At 41.5% G+C, this 23,877-nt stretch overlaps 1 protein-coding gene across 3 annotated transcripts; it reads left to right on the top strand.

Moving 5' to 3' along the window:
- The first annotated feature begins 278 nt into the window (after nt 1-278).
- hdlbpb (high density lipoprotein binding protein b) lies at nt 279-23,509 on the top strand. Of its 3 annotated transcripts, XM_034164739.1 has the most exons (28): nt 279-426; nt 6,354-6,433; nt 7,081-7,182; nt 7,518-7,669; nt 8,957-9,172; nt 9,597-9,803; nt 10,043-10,258; nt 11,412-11,618; nt 11,729-11,836; nt 12,017-12,121; nt 12,736-12,814; nt 12,901-13,040; nt 13,167-13,271; nt 13,371-13,484; nt 13,565-13,651; nt 14,551-14,682; nt 16,207-16,425; nt 16,528-16,749; nt 16,831-17,049; nt 17,203-17,344; nt 17,479-17,606; nt 17,692-17,796; nt 17,923-18,057; nt 18,139-18,282; nt 18,390-18,569; nt 18,639-18,755; nt 22,189-22,350; nt 22,564-23,509. In XM_034164739.1, exons 3-28 carry the CDS (start codon nt 7,107-7,109, stop codon nt 22,654-22,656), a joined length of 3,810 nt encoding a protein of 1,269 aa, XP_034020630.1. In that variant the 5' UTR covers nt 279-426; nt 6,354-6,433; nt 7,081-7,106; the 3' UTR covers nt 22,657-23,509. The 3 variants fall into 3 exon arrangements, with proteins under 3 accessions (XP_034020630.1, XP_034020632.1, XP_034020629.1); XM_034164741.1 differs by lacking the exon at nt 279-426 and having other exon boundaries at nt 6,155-6,433; nt 22,189-22,367; XM_034164738.1 differs by lacking the exon at nt 279-426 and having other exon boundaries at nt 6,155-6,433.
- The last annotated feature ends 368 nt before the right edge of the window (nt 23,510-23,877 follow it).

The following is a 23,877-nucleotide window of genomic DNA, read 5'->3' on the forward strand; positions in this document are numbered from 1 at the left end:
AATTTTTATTATACTTTAGTCGTTCAAGGTAAAAAAAAAAAAAAGTTGTACGATGATGCGTGTGGAGCATTATGAATGAGAAGTAGATCCAGCCACTCTGATGGATGAAAACGTTGCTGCGTTACGGTCACTCATCGTTCAGACGGGAATTTTTTTTTTTAGTGTGACACGGGAACGAACCATAAGAGCACACTGTTAAAGAAGCGTGGGATAAAATCGTAGAATGGGGAAAACATCAGCCGGATCTATTTTATTTGGCTGTTCCTGCTGCGCAAAGACACTGCGGCAATGTCTTGATTGACCGCGAGTCGCAGTGCATGTCAGTATCACTCCGCGGACAGAGGAAATGCTTGTGGACCAATCACATCTGTGTTTACACCGTCACCTGTCAAACACACGCCCTCTGCCATATTTTCTCTTTGTAAGGTAGGATGCTTGTATTTCATTAATCTGCGCATTTTATTTATATCTCTATACTTTAAGTAAGTGGAGATAAACGTATCCAGCTTCGGAAGCCGGTTTGTGTGTTGCGAGAACCAGCTAGCAGCATTAGCCCCTTGGAGCTAGCGAGCTGGAGCCGCCTGGCTTGTTTTCTTAGCCGATTATCATAAAGTCCCTGCTCCTGATCATCTCCGGTCGAGGTTGAGGGACAGCGGTGTGTGTTCGCTCAGCAAACTCAGCCACGGCATGACTGGATTCTTTTGGTTCTGCTTCTCGTCTCATTATGGACCAACCATGCAGCTCATCATTAAGCTAGTGTTCCGCTTGGTCCAGGAGCTTCGAACCGTGTGTCGGGTAGTGAAGCTTTTATTGTTTTGCCGCAGCAGGAGCATTTTTGACATTTGAAGATTTTCTTTCCAGTGCACAGTACATTGTGTTCACCAACTGCAGCGACTGGATGCAATTCAAACTTTTACAGATGGCGATTTCACAACTTTGAACCGGTTTCGAAACAATTTTTTTTGTTGTTTTTTTTTTGAGAGAGAGAGAGAGAGAGAGTGTTTTGAAAAATGTCTTGAAATAATTGGACAAAATGTTTCAATCTTCTCTTGCAATGAATAGAGCCCCAAGTCATAAAAGGTTGGGACAATATGGAAAATGCAAATTTCTCCACCCCAAATTGTATGAACCCAAGCTACAAATAAATACAAACAGTATGGTACTGTTCGGTAAGTCTGTGTCAAGTAGGTAGTTCTCAAAAATTGAGTGATTTTGGTGGAAGGGGTCGAGTGAGGGAAGCCACCAAGACACCCATGACAGCTCTGAGTGAATTAAAAGCTTATGTGGACATGAATAGAGAAACTGGGAATTGTGCATCACATTATACATCATATGGACAAAATGAGGAATCTTGGGGTACTTTTTGATCCATGTCCCTGCAGTGGGGAATAAGTTTCATTACACTAGAAGTCTTTCAGAAAGCGCTGTAACTAGGTTTAAGGATATGATTCCTTCTTTATGTTCTCTAATGTCATATACCAACACAGAGCAGAGTAGCTACCTAAACTCTGTAAGGGAGTTAGAGTATCTTGTCAATAGTTTTACATCCTCATTGAAGACAACTTTGGATGCTGTAGCTCCTCTGAAAAAGAGAGCTTTAAATCAGAAGTGTCTGACTCCGTGGTATAACTCACAAACTCGTAGCTTAAAGCAGATAACCCGGTAAGTTGGAGAGGAAATGGCGTCTCACTAATTTAGAAGATCTTCACTTAGCCTGGAAAAAGAGTTTGTTGCTCTATAAGAAAGCCCTTCGTGAAGCTAGGACATCTTCTACTCATCACTAATTGAAGAAAATAAGAACAAACCCAGGTTTCTTTCAGCACTGTAGCCAGGCTGACAAAGAGTCAGAGCTCTGTTGAGCTGAGTATTCCATTAACTTTAACTAGTAATGACTTCATGACTTTCTTTGCTAACAAAAATTTTGACTATTAGAGAAAAAATTACTCATAACCATCCCAAGATGTATCGTTATCTTTGGCTGCTTTCAGTGATGCCGGGGTATTTTGGTTAGACTCTTTCTCTCCGATTGTTTCTGTCTGAGTTATTTTCATTAGTTACTTCATCCAAACCATCAACAGCTTATTAGACCCCATTCCTGCCAGGCTGCTCAAGGAAGTCCTACCATTATTTAATGCTTCAATCTTAAATATGATCATCTATCTTGTTAGTTGGTTATGTACCACAGGCCTTTAAGGTGGCAGTAATTAAACCATTACTTAAAAAAGCCATCACTTGACCCAGCTATCTTAGCTAATTATAGGCCAATCTCCAACCTTCCTTTTCTCTCAAAGATTCTTGAGAGGGTAGTTGTAAAACAGCTAACTGATCACCTGCAGAGGAATGGTCTATTTGAAGAGTTTCAGTCAGGTTTTAGAATTCATCATAGTACAGAAACAGCATTAGTGAAGGTTACAAATGATCTTCTTATGGCTTCGGACAGTGGACTTATCTCTGTGCTTGTTCTGTTGGACCTCAGTGCTGCTTTTGATACTGTTGACCATAAAATTTTATTACAGAGATTAGAGCATGTCATAGGTATTAAAGGCATTGCGCTGCAGTGGTTTGAATCATATTTGTCTAATAGATTACAGTTTGTTCATGTAAATGGGGAATCTTCTTCACAGACTAAAGTTAATTATGGAGTTCCACAAGGTTCTGTGCTAGGACCAATTTTATTCACTTTATACATGCTTCCCTTGGGCAGTATTATTAGACGGTATTGCTTAAATTTTCATTGTTACACAGATGATACCCAGCTTTATCTATCCATGAAGCCAGAGGATACGCACCAATTAGCTAAACTGCAGGATTGTCTTACAGACATAAAGACATGGATGACCTCTAATTTCCTGCTTTTAAACTCAGATAAAACTGAAGTTATTGTACTTGGCCCCACAAATCTTAGAAGCATGGTGTCTAACCAGATCGTTACTCTGGATGGCATTTCCCTGATCTCTAGTAATACTGTGAGAAATCTTGGAGTTATTTTTGATCAGGATATGTCATTCAAAGCGCATATTAAACAAATATGTAGGACTGCCTTTTGCATTTACGCAATATCTCTAAAATCAGAAAGGTCTTGTCTCAGAGTGATGCTGAAAAACTAATTCATGCATTTATTTCCTCTAGGCTGGACTATTGTATTCATTATTATCAGGTTGTCCTAAAGTTCCCTAAAAAGCCTTCAGTTGGTTCAGAATGCTGCAGCTAGAGTACTGACGGGGACTAGCAGGAGAGAGCATATCTCACCCGTGTTGGCCTCCCTTCATTGGCTTCCTGTTAATGCTAGAATAGAATTTAAAATTCTTCTTCTTACTTATAAGGTTTTGAATAATCAGGTCCCATCTTATCTTAGGGACCTCGTAGTACCATATTACCCCATTAGAGCGCTTCGCTCTCAGACTGCGGGCTTACTTGTAGTTCCTAGGGTTTGTAAGAGTAGAATGGGAGGCAGAGCCTTCAGCTTTCAGGCTCCTCTCCTGTGGAACCAGCTCCCAATTCAGATCAGGGAGACAGATACCCTCTCTACTTTTAAGATTAGGCTTAAAACTTTCCTTTTCGCTAAGGCTTATAGTTAGGGCTGGATCGGGTGACCCTGGACCATCCCTTGGTTATGTTGCTTTAGACGTAGACTGTGTTTCATAATTATTGTATGGCCTTGCCTTGCAATGTGGAGCGCCTTGGGGCAACTGTTTGTTGTGATTTGGCGCTATACAAGAAAAAAGTTGATTGATTGATTGATGTCATCCTTTGCAGTCCAGCATTAGAGGTCTGCAATTAGTGCAGAATGCTGCTGCCAGACTTTTGACACAAAGTAGAAAGTTTGACCACATTACACCCATTCTGGCATCCCTTCATTGGCTTCTGGTTTCTGCCAGATCGGATTTTAAAGTCATGATGCCGGTCTATAAAATTGTTCATGGACTGGCTCCTTCCTACCTGGCAGACTTGGTCAAGCCCTATGTACCGGTGCGGCCCTTGCATTCGTAAGGCACAAGGACGTCTGTATGTTCAAAGGGTGAATAAAAAGTCTGTGGGGTCGAGAGCTCTTACCGTGGCCCTACTCTCTGGAACGATCTACCTGCATCTATAAGGCAGTCCGACACGGTGGAGACTTTAAATCAAGATTGAAGACCCACTTTTTTAGACTGTCTTATTGTTAATTTATTATGTTTTTATGTTTGTTTTGTAATTTCTTTTTATTCTACTATGTTTTACCTTTTTACTGTGCCTTTTTCGATTTTTAATTCACTTTGTGCTGCTATGAATTGTGTGTTGTGTGAAGCGCCTTCAGGCGACTCTGTCATGAGATGGCACTATATAAATTAATAAAACTGAAAATTGAATTGCCCATTGTATCATTCACAGCTTCATGCCAAATCCAAATCTAGGCTCACGTTTCCCATGTGCCTTTTTGACAAACTACAGATCCTCCTGTCTGCCACATCATTATGAAGCTGTATAATTGGTGATGCAACAACCAAAAGTTGTACAATACACAATTTCTCCCACCACAACCACACAGGGAATAACTAATGCCTGCACGGAGTATGGGGTATGGGGGTTTAGGAGTCACGGAAAACCCTAACCCATTGGTGACACTTAAATGACATAACTTGCTTAAAATGATTTCCGCTGAAACCCCCATGCTCAGCCTGGGCATCATACTTTCCAAACCACAGAAGCCTATTCTCCAGGTTGGGCATTACCCCAGCACCCTCTGGTGGCTGTTTTTGGTTGGTGAAAACATCGCCGAACTCAGTATAAATACATGTCATTTGGTCACTTTTCAAAGGGCTCAGACTCATCATTAAAGCCAATTTGATGTACAATGATTCATTTCAGGCCTGCTTGTTGTAAATCTCATCATGCCAGGCAATGATAGTTATCAGCTGGCTCAGAAGCAAACTCGAGACTATACCAAACCAGCTGATTTCAACAGACAAGCTATACAGCCCGATCGTGTTTATATTTAGAATAAATTGCCTCCATCTCAACTTTTTTGCAAGGTGTTGCAGGTCTTAAATGCAGGAATAGATGTATATTAACAAATGAAGTTAACCTTTAATTCAGACTGTTTTGCATTTTCCATATTAGCCAAGCATTTTCTGATGTTGGGTTGCATAACGTCATCTGTAACCAAATGCTAAATGGCTATGTAATCAACAGAAATGTACGAAGTGGCTACAGGTATGGGAGACGTATCCCAAAACACAAATTCTACAGGTACAGAAGGAACTATACTGAGTGACAAACATTTGAGTACACAGCAGGAAAAATTTCAAGTCCCTTTGGGTTAATGAATGTTAATGAATAGGACAGCACGAGGGTTGTCATGTGACAACAATCAGTCAATCAGAAGCATTCCGCCTCCGATCTCTGTAGCCATGGCCAAAAATGTATCCACTTCTCATGTGAATGTAAAACACTGTTGAAAGCTTGCGTGTTTCAAAGGGTGTCAAAGTTTCTCGGTTGCCATGAATAATTGGCAGTATAGTTTAGGTCTCATCCCATTGTGTAATTTCCTATTCTGTTATTTAGTCCTATATTTGGTGACGTAGTATGTAAGTCGGCAAATAGGCACTGAGGCAAACAAGAATCTACCACTCCCTGTGTGTCCCTGCCTGGAAGGAAATGAGCAAAGGAATTAGGAATTGAGGACAAGTATATCAAGACTGGAGTTGGCAGTTCTAAAACGTAAGAGCAATCTGATCAGTTCTGTATAGTTTCAAAAACTCTGGGGAGGGAATAAAAGTATAAAAACAAAACGGTAAAGACCAGTAGGCTGTATTACTTCTAGATAGCAAATTTATTATATTTCCAGTCTATATACTTCAAAACTGCCATGTGAAGCTCTTTTTGTGATTCTGTACGAAAGCACTTGAACTCACCACATGCACAAGTTTCCCAACATGCTGTGCAGAAGTCTGTCTTATGACAAAATTGTGAAATGATGTCTTGCCATGTGTCAGTGTATTATGTAACCTAGATTCCCAACCAGGTTTCATATATCAGAATGTTTTTGCGGACCCAGCAGCGCCCAGGAACACTCTCCATTAAGTAATTATAACTTCACCTATCCAGTTATACAGCTTTGAAAATGGTTGCATATTTAAGGCTAAACCATCAAAATAGCTATCGTGTGTCTTTGTTTCAAAGGACACGAGTGAAGAGAGATGCTGGGGGGAAATCAGAACAGAGGAGGCAGGGGAATCGGATCCAGCGTGAGGTGCAGTGCGGTGTAGGTGTTTACTGTAGTAAGCCAACCTCCGTGCTGGAAAGCCGTCTGATTTCCACGGTTACTGTTCACTCCACAAGGACGCGCGTCTCTCTGTTCTTTCGTTTGCCCCCAGGAGCTGAACCACACACTCGCACTGAAGTGCCCTCGGTAGCTACTAACTGGACGGACTCTCTGGCAATTGACCTTTTGCAGGTAAGCTCTGCCCACTTTGCACAACGTGTGTCCCTCTTGTGCAGCTTAACGTTGCATTTTTGCAATCTATTAATGTTTATTTCTTTTTTTAACAATCGAACACCTAATGTACTGTGACAGTTAATATGCTTTCGACCTGCAATGTACATTAATTAAACTATTAAAAAGTTTGTGTCTAAACTTGCATGAAAAGTTCAGGTTTGCCATAAAATGAAAAACAATTGTGTTGTGACAGAACATCTTGGTTGTCAGAGATATTAAAGTTAAACTATTGAAGTGATTGCACGCATGCACTTCCTGGATCGCAGATTGGGTTTATCGTGCGCATTTGTCTTTTAGATTATTATTCTGTTGCTCTCGTAATATAAAAGCAACATGATCCTCCGATTGTGTTTTACAAGGCACATCTCAGGGGTGTGACTCGTAATAACTCTTCCCAGAGGCTTTTCGCCGCTGTGTTTGTATACTGTTAATTGGCGCGTTTCAGGTGTAGCGTGCAGCGATGCCACAGAGGCCTCACTGTTCTTCTGGGGCTTGGAGAAAGCAAGCTTTAAAAATATTCCTAAGGACAACCCAGTCAGTGGGAGAGCAGCATTAATAGATGTACTTTTTTTTCCACTGCAAACTTCTCTGCCCCTGTGTGTCAGCGGAATAGTGGAATAAGTCTCGAACCATGAGCTCGGTGGCAGTGTTGACTCCAGAAAGCTTTGCAGAGCATCGCAGCGGTCTCAAGGATCAGGAGATTACAGGTAATGTCCGATTGCTTCTGCTGATCTACCCTGAGGCATTTTTAGTTTGCAGGCAAATCCAGATTGTCATTTAAAAAAAAAATTTCAAATGCATTTTTTTGCTCATGTGGTTCGTTTGTTGTCTGAATTCCACCAAAGTGTTTTTGTCATTAGTTCTCCCTTTACCAGGCCACAATCAGATGCCACGTTGTTCGGTGCAATTCTACGGCTACAGAATTACAATGACCATATTTTGTCTTATTGTTAAAAATTTGCTGTGATTGTAATTCCGTTGCCATGGAATTACCCGCTGTCTGTTTATACATGGCGGTTTTATCGTTGTCTTACTGGGACAGGCTGTGTTCCAGAGGATGAGGCCTATATTCCCACATACCTGGAAGCCTTCCCTCCACTGCCGGAGAAAGGAACTCCAGGTGAGAAAGCAGGAGAACCAGCTCCAGCCTGGGGAAGTAAGATCAGGCCCATCAAAGCTTCTGTCATCACCCAGGTCAGTCACCACCTACATACACTACCAGGCTCAGAGTTGCACTGACTGTGGATCGACACAGGGAAAACAAACAAATGTGCAAAAAATGTGTTAAAACGAAAGTTGTCTCCACAAGTTAATTGTGAAAAAGTATCACTCTCTAATAATGTCTTCTGTGGTTTGGATGTAGTCAACCTGTATACTTACAAATGCAGGCATGCAGGTCTCCAAAACAAACATGAGTAAATATTATTTCCCTCGAATGTTTTTCAGCAACCATATTTCTTAAACATCTTTAAGGTCCTATGTCTATATAGGGTTTTTTTTCTGGCAGAAAAATACCAAGAGGACACATCTCATCTCAGTGTTTAAAAGGACAAAGTGCTTCTGATGTGGTTGTTTGTATGACAACAATAAACAATTAATGATTATCTTATAATGGTACTGCAATTAAAAAGCACTCACCCTCAGCAGGAGCATGATGTCTGTCCAATCTGCTATCACAGATGAGGTTTTTTGTCACTTTTGTGATTTTGTGTGTCATATCAGCTGACTATAGCCAGAAATGGCAAGGAAAGAAAGAAAAATGTCTTTTACCGTGAGTCTGACAAGCTTTGCTGTGTCCAATTCCTTGATTGAAAAGACATTGCAGTGATGTCACAGTGCCTCTCTGAAAAGGTCAGGGTTTTTCAACTTAAAGCGCTCAGAGCAGCCACAGAAAAAGCGGTGGGCTCTTCAAAAAGACGCTGAGTGCGGCACTTTTTCTGGAGGCAGCTGCTTGCGCTCCATTGTTATTTAGACCAATTTGAGGGGAGACACTGCCACTCACGGAAAAAAATAATTGTATTTGGACACGGGACTTAAGACATTGCATGCATGGCAAGTGAGTTCTGCTCTCCCTAAAAATTGAGGGCCTGATACAAAAATTGCAAAATTCATGTTTAATCTAAGTTTGTGTAAATGCCAAGAAATCAACCTTACATTCTAGCCTATGTTCTGTATTTCACATTTTGATCTCAAACACTAACATCTTCACTGTCCACCAAAAACAACTTAATTTGGTGTTGTCCTCTGTATATAAGGGGCCGCATCTTGGTCTATTTGCTAAGACAGCTTCCAATACTACACCATCTTGGAAATTTGTGTACAGTGTACAAATCAGTCAACATTCAAATTACCATTCTTTCATTTTTACCAGGTTACAATGTCATTAGGCTTTATCTTCTTTTTTTTGTAGTTTGTAGTTGGTTTGTGAGATGTGCTTCCCCAAATTTGAGACTTGGCCCTCCTGAACACTGCTATGTGTAGGTGTTCCATGTGCCCCTGGAGGAGCGTCGTTACAAGGACAACAGCCAGTTTGGGGAAGGCGAGGAAGCCAAAGTTTGCTTGGATATTATGCAGCGGACTGGAGCGCACATTGAGTTGTCCCTGGCCAAAGACCAGGGCCTCTCCATCATGGTCACCGGAAAACTGGACTCTGTCATGAAGGCTCGCAAAGAGATTGTGGCCCGACTGCAGACACAGGTGAGGATAACTCGACATAAAGATACCCAAGGCTCAATAGAATTAGCTGCTGTTAGACAAATACTAGCTGTGCAGGCAGGATGGTTTAGGTTGAAAAGCTGAGTTAAAAATGTCTGTCAGCTCCCAGGGGTGACTTTTCTGGGCTTCAGCAACAAACGTGCTGATTTTCACTTTAGTTGCCGCACTGAGATCCACTTGTTTAGCTGAGCTGCAGCTATTGATACACAAAAGCGCAGAGAAACATGTCCTTGTTGGAAGGTCGAATACAATTTTTTTTTTTACCAACTGAATGGCCTAACGTCAACATGCAAAGAGATCTATGTCACTAATGGCTGATGTGTCAACCACCAGATTTATTGCATTATGTACTTTTTCAGTCACTTCCTCACTAAAACAGGTCCATCTCTTTTTAATACTTTTCCAGGCCTCAGCTACAGTTGCCATCCCCAAGGAGCACCATCGTTTTGTTATTGGAAAGAATGGCGAGAAGCTGCAGGAACTTGAACTGAAGACCGCTACTAAGATTGCCATTCCTCGCCCAGATGACCCCAGCGCCAACATCCGCATCACCGGCACCAAGGAGGGTATCGAGAAGGCTCGCCACGAGATCCTCCTCATCTCCGCTGAACAGGTGAACTGGGACTCACAAAAGTGGTTTTAATAAAACCAAACGGACTCGAGCACCAATTCACTGTTATACTTAAAATTAATCCGTTAGGTATTTTTAAATGGGCAGAACTGCCTCCTTCACTGGTTAAAATAGTTTTGAATCCTACAGTCAATAGTTTAACTTGTCTCTTTGGCGATGTCCTTGTCTCGTCTCCTTGTCTCTTTGGCGATGTCCTTGTCTCGTCTCCTCAATCTCACCAGGACAAGCGTGCGGTGGAGCGTCTGTCCCTGGAGAAGGCCTTCCACCCCTTCATCGCCGGTGCTCACAATCGACTGGTGCAGGAACTGAGCCAGGAGACGGGCGCCCGCATCAGCATCCCACCGCCCAGCCTGCCCAAAGATGAGATCGTCATCACCGGGGAAAAGGAAGCCGTCGCGATGGCCCTCAGCCGCATTCGAGCCATCTACGAAGACAAGGTGCTGCAGCTTGACTTGAATATATACCTCACAGCTGATTGCGTTAAAGAAATTGTTGGCTAAGGCTTCGCCTGTATTCCCATTTTAAGATCAGTGCACAACTGAATTGGGATTACAGACAGAAGACTATTGTTTCTTTTAAATGGATTATCTCCTGGTAGGGTTTTATACTTCTTCGTTTGTTTCACAAAGGAATGTATTTATTTTACCCCAGTGACAACAAAGATTTGACCATTTTCAGGCTTTTCAATTAAGATTAGAGTGACACAAAACACAAACTTTTGTCCATTTTCCTAAGATATGCCTTTTTTTTTTAACCCGTTACAAAACACTTTTTTCACTATTGGATACAAACCCATCTCCCAATCTTCACTAAAACCTACGTTCTTGGATACCATTGCTATAAATATGCCAGATTCCCCCCTTTCTCCATTATATTTCTTGCACTATTGAAGTGTGTGTGTGTGTTAGGGGTGGATCCTGCCACTTTGTTCTGGATCCATTCCAATATTTCATAGGTTTTTCCTTGTCCTGTGCTCCACACATCCACCAATTTTCACAACAATCAGCTAGATAGTTTTTGCTCCATTGTGCTAAGAGACAAATGGTAATATAAATATTATCTTGCTGGCAGGCAGAGGTAGTAATGGATTGTTTATTCTCTCTGTTTTTAGAATATAGCCTTTCAAAATCAGTTTCTTCTGCTGTCAGAGTGCCAGAGTGTATTTTTGAAGAAAAGTTAAATCCCTGCAGACAAACAGTCCATGGGGGGGTTTTATCTTTGATTTCCAAGTAAATTCCCGTTCTTCACAGAAGCGTAAATAAAATGGGCAGATGATAGAGAGATAGGCCGTGGAGAGGAAGAGATGTTCACATGTCACATGGGTGCTGTTGACGGGCAAACCGGAGATAATGTGCAGAGAAAATTGGATTTCAACAGAGAACAACAGGATGAGAATGCTAATAGCATTTATGAACGCGAGGTAAAACCAATATTTTCCCATCAGGTTTCCTGCTCTGTCATCTTATCACTTTCAATCACTCCATCTCCTTCACTGACCTTATGTTGGAGCGATGCCGTTCAAGACTGATGATATGATGCTTTTGCAGTATTTTTGACAAATTGGTGAAAAGAAATAATGTTCTTGTACAGAAGAGGAAGACCACCACCATCTCTGTGGAAGTGAAGAAGTCACAGCACAAGTACATCATAGGGCCAAAAGGCAACACTCTGCAGGAGATACTGGAGACCACAGGCGTCTCTGTGGAGATGCCTCCTCTGGACTCTGGCTCAGAGACCATCATCCTCAGAGGGGAGCCTGATAAGCTGGGACCTGCACTCACACAGGTCTACGCCAAGGTGAGCAGGAGTTTGGGAGGGATTTGGGGTGTGGTCTGGATGGAGGTGCATTTTTAGCTGGATATGGATCATCTCGTAGATCTTGTGCTACACCGTTTGTTCCCGTGCAGGCGAAGAGTGTGATGGTGGTGGAGGTAACGGCTCCAGCCTGGCTGCATCGTTTCATTATCGGCAAGAAAGGACAGAACATCGGGCGGATCACGCAGCAGCTTCCACGGGTAAGAAAGAGATGCAAAAAGACAAATTTGAAGCAACAGGAAGTGAACACAAATCCTACATAAGGCTCCAAAAAAACAAAACAAAAAAAACCCCACCAGAATAGGTGCGATTAAGATGCAGAAGATATTTTAATTTTATTTGGACAAAGACCAGTTTTTCATCATTGTGTGTCTGTGTAGGTTCATATAGAATTTACAGATGGTGAGGAGCGCATCAGTCTGGAGGGTCCGACAGAAGAAGTGGAGCAGGCTCAGGCCCAGATACAGGAAATCATCAAGAACTTGGTTAGTACAAAATACAACAGTCTGTTTGATAAAACTGCAGTCTACTATGATGTGTGAGTTGCAAGTGACATTTTTTTTGGTAGTGGTGGGGGGGGGCTTCATCATGTTGAGGGTTCTGGGGTCAAGATGTGACCTCTCTCCCTCCCTTCCTCAACTAACTATGACAGGAATTATGAAGTGTGGTCTGAAGATTGTGCCAATTTGCATGAAGGCTGGACATAGTATTTAATTTTTTTTTTTTTTTTTAACTTTTTCATATGGAATACAATATGATATGGTGGAAATAGTCATTACCCAACTTGCTCCAAGGAATCTAACGGTGCATGATTTTTGTAAATCTGACATATGGCTCAATAGCTGCACATGTAAACACACTTCCACATTTGATCTGTTGGTGGCTCAAGAAGCCTGGAGGTGTACACATGAAACTTAGTGGGAAGAACATTAAGATTGTTCCCTGTAAATGGACCAGATTTCACAACTCTTTGCCAGTGTTGATATGAAACGTGACTTACGCCTTAACAGATGGAGGGTGTTCCTCGGGTCTATCGGCCAGCTGGGGATAATTTATATATATACACATGTCAAATCTTAACCTGCCCCTCTGTGTTCAGCTGGTCAGAATGGACTACACCGAAGTCATTATAGACCAGCGCTTCCACAGACACCTCATTGGAAAAAACGGAGCCAACAGTGAGTAGAGCTCAGCCGAAAATAAGGCGCAGGTGCAAATCAATACAATTAATTAAACAGATAGTCGTGATGATCTGTGCTTCCAGTCAATCGGATTAAGGAACAGTACAAAGTGTTGGTACGGATTCCCCAGGATTCAGAACGAAGTAGCCTGGTCCGGATCGAGGGAGACCCAAAGGGAGTGCAGCTGGCACGTAGAGAACTCATTGAGATGGTCCAGAGAATGGTAAGAATGGGGTCAAAGTTTAGGTTGTTTCTTTCTTTCATTCTGCTGGTTGACACAAACTAAAACAAAAAGTTCTGTAGACAGATCCCAAAGTAGCCAGAGAGCCTCACTTTTAACATTTTCCAGGAAAACGAACGCACCAAAGACTTGATTGTGGACCAGAAGTTCCATCGGACAATCATCGGCCAGAAGGGAGAAAAGATCAAAGAAGTTCGAGACAAGTTCCCTGAGGTGAAACGTCCCTGTCCCACATTCATCAAAGTATCATTGATGCAGTTTGTCCTTTTGTTGTCTTGATTCAGCCGTGTGCACGATCTTGTTGACTTCTAGGTCATTATCAATTTTCCCGACCCATCACAGAAGAGTGACATTGTGCAGCTGAGAGGACCGAAGAACGAGGTGGAGAAATGTGCCAAGTTCCTCCAGAAAATCATTGCTGAGCTGGTAGGTACCTCACTGTTGAGATTTTAAAAATTAATGAGTGCAACTCTCTCACATTATTTTCTCTCTCGTCTCTTTTGTAGATTGAGAACAGCTTCTCACTGTCTGTTCCCATCTTAAAACAGTTTCATAAAAACATAATTGGCAAAGGTGGCGCAAATATAAAAAAGGTGAGACTTCGAAGTACAACTGTTATATTAAATAATTATAGTGCAATTAATGTTTTGAATATGCATAATGCCTGTTGTTTTTGTGTCGTGCTGAGTGGTACACCAGAGTTAATGTTTGGTACAGTGTGTCATATTGATATATCATCACATAAGTGCAGCTCTGTTTAGAAAATCTGAGAAAAAAAATTGAGAACTATCAATAGATGCAGACGTTTAGTTTATGTAGTTATGTGGTGACTGCATGTAAAATAATATGTTTCTGCTCAGTCCAGTCCACAACTGCTTACATATTTATTTAAATATGAAATTGTTCGAGAAATATCCACCATTTAACAACTTGTATTCCACTCACCACCAGTGAAAGTCTTGGATAGACTCCAGTGACCTCTGTCCTCCTTCATTCTTATGGCAGACAGCCATTTGTCTTGTCTTGTCTTTCTGTTTTGAATTTTTTTGTGCTGCTTTATATCCCAACAGTTAATTAGCACTGTTTCCCATCAATTATGAAAAATGTGGTGGCTGCCAGTTTCATAATGAGCTTTAAGAAAAACAGAATTTGTTTCTGTCTGCACTGGCACAGTTTAAGTAATGTTAATAAATGTCATAGTATCCATGAGTCTATACAATTATACTATTAATGTTTGACAGCAAACAGATAATGTAAGTAATGTTAGAAGTTATTAATGTTAAGTTAGCATCTCCCCCTTATTGCAACTCTAATGGTGATTGACAAATCTGTTGGTGCATTACCGCCAAGTAAAAGTGCAAAAGTATTACCATCAAAATACACTTAAAAGTAAAACCTCATTCACTATCATCTTAATTAAAAGTCCTCAGAATTATTGCTCAGTGCTTAGAATTGTTACAGGCTCAAAATAACATAACTATTTTACTTACAGATTCGTGAAGAGACGAACACAAAGATCGACCTGCCGACAGAAAACAGTAACTCTGAGATGATCATCATCACGGGCAAGAAGGTGAACTGTGAAGCAGCCAAAGACCGAATCATTGCCATTCAGAGAGAGCTGGTGAGAGAACAAACAAGTCTGACAGTTTCAGGGATTTAAGAGAACAATAATACAATAATAAAAAAATTCTTATGTCTGCCTTTGTTGAGGTATCTCCAAATTAAAATAATGCATTAGAGATGCAGTTATTTTCTTGAGCAGTGAAACGGTTCTTGTTGGTTCACGATTTTGATATGGGAAATTTTATTTGCATAGAGTTCCAAAAAAAAAAAGGCCAGTAGTAAGTAAATTATCTACTTACCATAATAGTTTTGTGGTCATGACAATCAAAGGAAATGGTACAGAACAGGGTGCAGCCAATTTTTACTTTTACATAGCTGGAAAAAGATGCATCTTAAGTCTGGATTTAAGACAAAATTTTTGACAAAAAGTTTTGACAAAAGTTTGCCTATCACTGTTTGATAAACATCCATGTTCATAATACTTTCCCAAAATAAAAATGTATTATTATTTACAGGCACTTTACATTTTTTCAAATTTACGTTTTTTAATATTTGTGTTTTTATTCAGGTTCTTTGTTTGTTTCTCTAAAATTGTATATAATAACTAATCATTAGATTAGTTATTATTACTATTATTGTTGTGGTTGCTATTATTATTAATAAATAAAAAATAAATTAAAAACAAATTACAATTTGTAATACATATGACTCTTTTATGACAACAAACACTTATTATACAGAAAACAAATGCACCCGAATATGCTGACAGCTGCAACTGCTTAATGTTAACTTTAACATTGAAAATGCCATAGACATGCTAACGCGTTAGAATCGGTCCCATTTTTAAGTTATAAGACACATCTATCAACTGTTTCAGAAGAGCATAACAGGTCGGTTTAACATGAAAAAAGGTGAATAATACTCACAGACGTATGCTCTTTAGGGTTTTAGCTGGGGAAAATTAAGATAAAGCATTAAAAAAAAAAGAACCAACGAAGCAATAGATTGAAGCACTGCTTCAATCTGCGAATCACTGCTTCGATTGGTTCAAGGTTCAAAGCAAAGCCACGCTGCAGGGTCTGTAATCAATGTAGAGAAATGATCATTTTCCTGAAAAACACCCCCAAAAACAATGGCCACTCTGAAGGACCGATAAGGGAATCGTTAAGCAAAAATCTTATTGATGTCGGTGGATCAAATCATTTCTTAACGATACCCGAAAGGAACCGGTTCTCGATACCCAACCCTACTCATGATCTTGTGAACTGATGCAAAACAATCAATCAATCAATCAATTTTTTTATATAGCGCCAAATCACAACAAACAGTTGCCCCAAGGCGCTTTATATTGTAAGGCAAGGCCATACAATAATTATGTAAAACCCCAACGGTCAAAACGACCCCCTGTGAGCAAGCACTTGGCTACAGTGGGAAGGAAAAACTCCCTTTTAACAGGAAGAAACCTCCAGCAGAACCAGGCTCAGGGACAACTAAATGTTTTCCGGTAAAAGTTGTACTTTAGTTAGGTCTCTGTAAAATGTACCCCGACTGATACGTCTTGGTCACTCCCTCGTGCCTCCAGGCCAATATTAAGGAGACGGAGGTAACCATCCCAGCTAAGCTGCACAACTCTCTGATTGGCTCAAAGGGCTGGCTCGTGCGCTCCATCATGGAAGACTGTGGCGGCGTGTACATCCATTTTCCCTCTGAGGGCTCTGGTTCAGACAAAGTGACCATCAAAGGCCCTGCTGTTGAGGTGGAGCGGGCCAAGAAACAGCTTCTCCAGCAGGCTGAAGAAAAGGTGGGTAGGATTGGGAGGGTGATGAGAAGAATTGCTGAGTAAGAACAAGTCTCACAGGAGAAGACTAAAGCTGAGATATTCCACTTTTCCTCCCATTTTCAGCAAATCAATAACTTCACAGTTGAGCTGCAGGCCAAACCAGAGTACCACAAGTTCCTGATTGGCCGCGGAGGAGCCAATATTCGCCGTGTACGAGACAAGACGGGGGCTCGAATCATCTTCCCTTCACCAGATGACACGGAACAGGAACTGATCACCATCGTAGGCAAAGAGGAGTCTGTTCGACAGGCCCAGAGAGAGCTGGAGAGCCTGGTCAAAAACCTGGTGACTTCAACTGCCTCACTCATCCTACATGCATTTTTAAATTTCCACACCAATCCTAAACTTTCAGTTCTTGCTCCCCAGGATGACGTGGTGGAGGACAGCATGATCGTGGACATTCGACATCATCGTCACTTTGTGTGCCGAAGAGGCCAGGTGCTGCGGGAGCTAGCTGAGGAGTACGGTGGCGTGGCCGTGAGCTTCCCTCGTACGGGAGTCAACAGCCAGCGGGTCACTCTGAAAGGAGCCAAGGACTGCGTGGAGGCTGCGAAAAAACGCATCCAGGAGATTATCGAGGACCTGGTGAGAGTCACCGGGCTCTGAGAATGGATATTGGGCGAACTGAACTGTAACTATTTTAGTGAAGCCATTCCGTTACCATGGTAACAGCTCACATGATTTGTTCTGTACGAAATGGCAAATGCGTCAACAATTTGTTTCCCATTTCCTGAGCAGGAGTCCCAGGTGAACATGGAGGTGGCCATCCCGCAGCGCCACCACCGCGCCGTCATGGGGCCCAAAGGTTGCCACATTCAGCACATCACCAGGGAACACGAGGTCCAGATCAAGTTCCCAGAGAGAGATGACAATGCCGCAGGTCAGGACTACAACACACAGCTGTTCACCACATGGAATTCAGGTTCTATCTGCCATAAAACAGTATGAATGGACATAAAACTAAAGGAAAAAAAGCATATTTTTGAAAGCTGTCTTTTGGCGGTAATTTTACAGGTCAAGAGCTTCCTCTTCAGGAGAATGGTGACATCAGTCCAGAGGCGGAGTTTGTCCCCCACAAGTGTGACATCATCAACATTTCTGGGCGGGCTGAGAAGTGTGAACTGGCTAAAGCTGCCCTGCTGGTATGCAGTTGAATTCTTTACGGGGAATACTTTGGTTTCTCCCCTGACTTATTTTTTGGTGCCGTCTCTGCGCCCCCCCCCAAAGGCATTGGTGCCCATTACAGAGGACGTTGAGGTGTCTTACGAGCTGCATCGTTACATAATTGGCCAGAAGGGCAGTGGAATCAGGAAGATGATGGAGGAATATGAGGTAAGCAGGAACTCTGGCACCATCTTCTGGCCATTTGGTTTGGCCTCAAGTAAAAGAACACAGCTGTATCGTATAATGATCTTTTTATGTTGTTGTTGTTGAAAGGACTTGTAACTGTTTGTGCAGGTAAACATCTGGGTGCCACAGCCAGAAAAGCAGCTGGATGTGATCAAGGTGACGGGCCAGCTTGCCAATGTTGAACGTGCCAAACAGGGTCTGCTGGAGCGGGTCAAAGAACTGCAGGCTGAGCAAGAGGACCGGGTACACGCTTTATCACACGCTGCCAGAGTAGACGCTTGTGTTTGAATCCTCACTGGACCTTGCTGGTCCATCTCTTCACAGGTCCTGCGCAGCTTCAAGCTCACCATGTCTGTGGATCCAAGGTTCCATCCCAAGATCATCGGACGTAAGGGGGCCGTCATCTCCCAGATCAGGAAAGATCACAACGTCAACATCCAGTTCCCTGACAAAGGAGACGAGCAGCAGGTGTGTAGTTTTTTTATTTAATTTATGTGACTTATGTGGGATAAAAATTTTATCTCCAGTTCTCATTCTTCCAAATCTCTTTCCTTCTTCTCTGTGTTCCGACTCAGGATGTGATTGTGATCTCTGGGTATGAGCGTAATGTGGAAGAGGCGTATCAGGCCATTGAGAAGCTTGTTGCCGAGCTGCAGGAGATGGTGAGTCAGGATGTTCACCTGGACCCACGGACGCATGCGCGCATCATCGGTGCTCGTGGTAAAGCCATCCGCAAACTGATGGAGGAGTTCAAGGTGAGATGTTCGTATGGAAGTGGAAATTTCTATGATTCAGGTTCTGTTTAACTATAACACCCTGTTCAGGTGGACATCCGGTTCCCCCAGCCGGGCTCAGATGAACCGGACAAAGTGACGGTGACGGGCCTTCCAGAAACTGTTGAAAACGCCATTGACCACCTGCTCAACCTAGAGGAAGAATATGTGAGTTGACACTGGCTGAGGGTGGAGTTACAAAATAAAATGAACACCTGCACAAACGTTTCAAAAAGGCAGAACTCAGTTTAACTGTTTTACGAGTGTTCACCTTATTGTGTCGAGAAACCCTCGTGAGTTTAACAGGAATTGCACAAATTGGATACTGGACAGTCTGGCATTATAATGTGGAAGGATGCCATTTTGAATGTTTTTGTAAATTTTGCTACAAAATTCTCCTACATGTACTAAATCGGAAAAACGAGGGGCATACATCTGTCCACCACCTCCATAAAGGCTTTAATACATAGATGTATTCAAGCATATACAACCCCTGGCAAAAATTATGGAATCACCGGCCTCGGAGGATGTTCATTCAGTTGTTTAATTTTGGAGAAAAAAAGCAGATCACAGACATGACACAAACTAAAGTCATTTCAAATGGCAACTTTCTGGCTTTAAGAAACACTATAAGATATCAGGAAAAAAAATTGTGGCAGTCAGTAACGGTTACTTTTTTAGACCAAGCAGAGGTAAAAAAAAAAAAAAAAAAATGGAATCACTCAGTTCTGAGGAAAAAATTATGGAATCATGAAAACCAAAAGAACGCTCCAACACATCACTAGTATTTTGTTGCACCACCTCTGGCTTTTATAACAGCTTGCAGTCTCTGAGGCATGGACTTAATGAGTGACAAACAGTACTCTTCATCAATCTGGCTCCAACTTTCTCTGATTGCTTTGCAGGTTGGAGCCTTGTCATGGACCATTTTCTTCAACTTCCACCAAAGATTTTCAATTGGATTAAGATCCGGACTATTTGCAGGCCATGACATTGACCTTATGTGTCTTTTTGCAAGGAATGTTTTCACAGTTTTTGCTCTATGGCAAGATGCATTATCATCTTGAAAAATGATTTCATCATCCCCACACATCCTTTCAATTGATGGGATAAGAAAAGTGTCCAAAATATCAACGTAAACTTGTGCATTTATTGATGATGTAATGACAGCCATCTCCCCAGTGCCTTTACCTGACATGCAGCCCCATATCATCAATGACTGTGGAAATTTACATGTTCTCTTCAGGCAGTCATCTTTATAAATCTCATTGGAACGGCACCAAACAAAAGTTCCAGCATCATCACCTTGCCCAATGCAGATTCGAGATTCATCACTGCATATGACTTTCATCCAGTCATCCACAGTCCATGATTGCTTTTCCTTAGCCCATTGTAACCTTGTTTTTTTCTGTTTAGGTGTTAATGATGGCTTTCGTTTAGCTTTTCTGTATGTAAATCCCATTTCCTTTAGGCGGTTTCTTACAGTTCGGTCATAGACGTTGACTCCAGTTTCCTCCCATTCGTTCCTCATTTGTTTTGTTGTGCATTTTCAATTTTTGAGACATATTGCTTTAAGTTTTCTGTCTTGACGCTTTGATGTCTTCCTTGGTCTACCAGTATGTTTGCCTTTAACAACCTTCCCATGGTGTTTGTATTTGGTCCAGAGTTTAGACACAGCTGACTGTGAACAACCAACATCTTTTGCAACACTGTGTGAAGATTTACCCTCTATTAAGAGTTTGATAATCCTCTCCTTTGTTTCAATTGACATCTCTCGTGTTGGAGCCATGATTCATGTCAGTACACTTGGTGCAACAGCTCTCCAAGGTGTGATCACTCCTTTTTAGATGCAGACTAACGAGCAGATCTGATTTGATGCAGGTGTTAGTTTTGGGGATGAAAAGTTACAGGATGATTCCATAATTTATTCCTCAGAATTGAGTGAGTCCATATTTTTTTCCCTCTGCTTGGTCTAAAAAAGTAGCCGTTACTGACTGCCACAATTATTTTTCCTGATTTCTTATAGTGTTTCTTAAAGCCAGAAAGTTGCCATTTGAAATGACTTTAGTTTTGTGTCGTGTCTGTGATCTGCTTTTTTTCTACAAAATTAAACAACTGAATGAACATCCTCCGAGGCCGGTGATTCCATAATTATTGCCAGGGGTTGTATATAAAATTGACGTTTCTCAATTTAGTCTATGAGCCTGAAGCCAGTTTGGATCAAATCAGTAAGGTGTCCCAACAACGCTTACAATCCAGCGTCAGTATTCCATCGATTACACAAATGTATGGTGGCCATCCAAAGGTTGAGGTCAACATGCTCCATTCATGTTGAAAAGTATACCACATTATTTGTGTGATCATAATGAGTCCAAACAGGTATACTCTGGATTATCTGTGACTGAATGTTTTGGAATTAGAGGAGTAAAAACAGCAAAAAATGGTGACAAAGGTCAGTTTCAGTTTGTACAGAAATCAAACAGAAATCAAAGTTGGTCCAATTTTGGTAAAAAGTGATGCAAATTATTTGAGTTAATAGGGTCATTAAATTGAATAATTTAGCCTCCAAAGTAAATGTCAGTGTCCATTACATTCTGTGACATGTTACCCCAAGATAGATCAACCAATAATTTGCTTCATGTTTTAAGCCATATTAGAAGTAATGAATAAATTACTCAAAAGGAAAATTAGAATAACTCAGTTATGACAAGTCTGCGGGCACGCATGCCATGATGGAGCATTTATTTTGTCATCTCTCTGGCGTCCCTTCTGCTGTGTTTCTCTGGTTACATTCTATGACTGTACACTATAATGTGGTAACGAAGCATAAAAGGCGGTGATAACTATCCATTTTTAGAACCCTATTAGCTCGACCAATAATTTGCATTAATTGTTTATCAAAACTGAAGCAACTTCTTGACCCTCGTCACCATTTTTTTCTGTTTTCACTCCATAATATTCAGTCATAAACTATACCTTTTTGGATTCTTTATAATCAAATCATGTGGCATACTTTTCAATATGAATCTTGCGCTTTTAGATTGTGACCATGTGCAATCATCAACACCACCCTGGCTGAATCTGCCACTCCTGGATGGCCACCATACATTTTTATGTAGGTCACAGCTGAATTGTAAGTGTTGATTGCGCACATGAATGTAGTAACAGAGGCAATCCACCTTCCAGAGGGCGGGGGACAAAAATGTTTCACTTTATGTTCGGCACACAATGTAAGATCAGTTTCACATTAACTTTGTGCACATTTTCAAAGATGCTACACATTTCTTATTTGCTGAGCAACACCATCGCAGCAGCGTTTTGTACCAACCATTTGTAAGTCAGACAAATTTATCTTCACTTCTAAAACACGAACAGCAGGAGGAGCTTACCTGTAGTGATGTCGTTCTGTCTTGTACATTAAAATCTGAAACCTCGTGGTGACCTGTAAACCTTAAAGCACACACAGCGGCACCAAAACATAGCAGATTTACCACTCAGTCATCAATGTGTTTTGAGCTAATTTAGGAGGCAGCCGTTGGTTAGAGCGTGTGGTTAAAAACAGTTTTAAAGGTCGCTTAAAGAGCACAAACTTCTCTCTCAGATGCTCAGTGTGACAGAGACAGAGACTTTGGCAGCGTACATGAAGCCTCCGTCGCGTTACGGGGGATCAGGAGGCAGCGCTGGAGGAGTGGATGACGGCAGCGGGGGGCCGGCGAAGGGATTTGTAGTGCGGGACGCCCCGTGGAACGCAACAGGGAATAAGGTGGGAACTCATCGACAGCAAGTGTGTGAAGCATTCAAATAATGTTTTGTGAAATTCAGCATTAGCATCATTTCCCAAATGGTCACAGATCAGAACAGATTATAGTTTTTGAGGTCTGAGCTATAAAATGACAGAAAATACCGGCGCAGATAATCGCTTCAACGGGTTTTTTTTTTGTTTGTTTTTTTTTGGTTTTTGTCATGATTCTTTCAGGCTCCTGACATGAGCAGTGCAGAGGATTTCCCCACCTTTGGGACCGGCCTCACCCCAAAGCAGGCATCTGCTTGGGGCCCCAAAAAGTTCTGAAGCTGCTTGTCTTGGAGGAAAGAAAAGAGGAGGCGGAAAAAAAACCCAAAAAAAGCATGGACTTGTGTAAAAGTATTGAGAGACAAAATCTTGAATCAGTGTGCTGCTCGGCTTCTTTTCTCCGTATGTTGTAAGTGTCCCCCCCCCCCGTTCATTTTGTTTGTCCCTCTCTAGGCCACAGTGACTTCTAGGAGAACCAGTCCTTTTTCCTCATCTATTTGTTAGTTCCTGCACTTCTTTCCACTAAAGGGGCTGAAACATTTTGAAAACTGCTTCCCCACTTAAAAAAAAAAAGGAAACAGCCCTCATTGTATGACTAGAAATGCTTTAGATTTTTATTTATCTGCTGAATCAGGGATGTGAACGCTTTTAAGGAAATGTGGACCCAAGTTTGACTTTAGTCTGTTTTTTTAAGCTGGGGGGGGGGGTTTGAAGTCTTCTATCTTGGTTTCTTGTTGGCTAACGCGGTGCAGCGAGCAGAGGGATAACGTGTGTGTGTGTGTGTGTGTGTGTGCGACAACGGGTTGAGTTCAGGAGCGTTTTCACCCACAAGTGTTTGTCGACCCATTTAATTATTTTAAGGATGGGAGCAAAGCGGCTGCTTGATGGAGAGGATTTTTTTTGTTTTTTAAATTGTGACGAATCAAAAGATGTGAATCGTACTGTGTTTATAACGGAACTTGTTTATTTATTGAAAAGGAGCCATTTTATTTAAAACTACTGTGACCACTGTAGCTTGACGCTTAAGATCTTATTTTGGGAGTGAATGTTGTACATCAGGGTTCGGGATCATATTAACAGTTACGTGTACATAGAACTTTTGGCTATTTTTTTAAATTAAATTTTTGTTGTTTGGTTTCTGGCATGTATGGACGATTGTGTGTGTGTGTGTGCTTGGACAAGATGTGTCTTTGAATTAAGCTCAACCAAACTTATGCATCTTTGTCCGTTTTGTGTCTTGGAGCTGTTGACATGTTCAGTTTGAACACTTGATAATTTCATACACACGCACAAAATGCTGCTTAAATTTTTTTCCCCCCAATTTAATAAATTAAACACAACACTTTTTGTGTGTGTTTAGTAATAATTTGAAGCTCCCATTCCCTTCTGAGTTCTGTGTCTCCTGTAAATAACCACACTGATGGGATTAACTATATCAAATTAATAACTTAATTAAAAAGCTTCCTCGTGGCTGCAGTGACACATTCCCAATTAAAAATT

This window comes from Thalassophryne amazonica, chromosome 23 (assembly GCF_902500255.1).
Source record: "Thalassophryne amazonica chromosome 23, fThaAma1.1, whole genome shotgun sequence".
In the NCBI taxonomy this organism is placed as follows: domain Eukaryota; kingdom Metazoa; phylum Chordata; class Actinopteri; order Batrachoidiformes; family Batrachoididae; genus Thalassophryne; species Thalassophryne amazonica.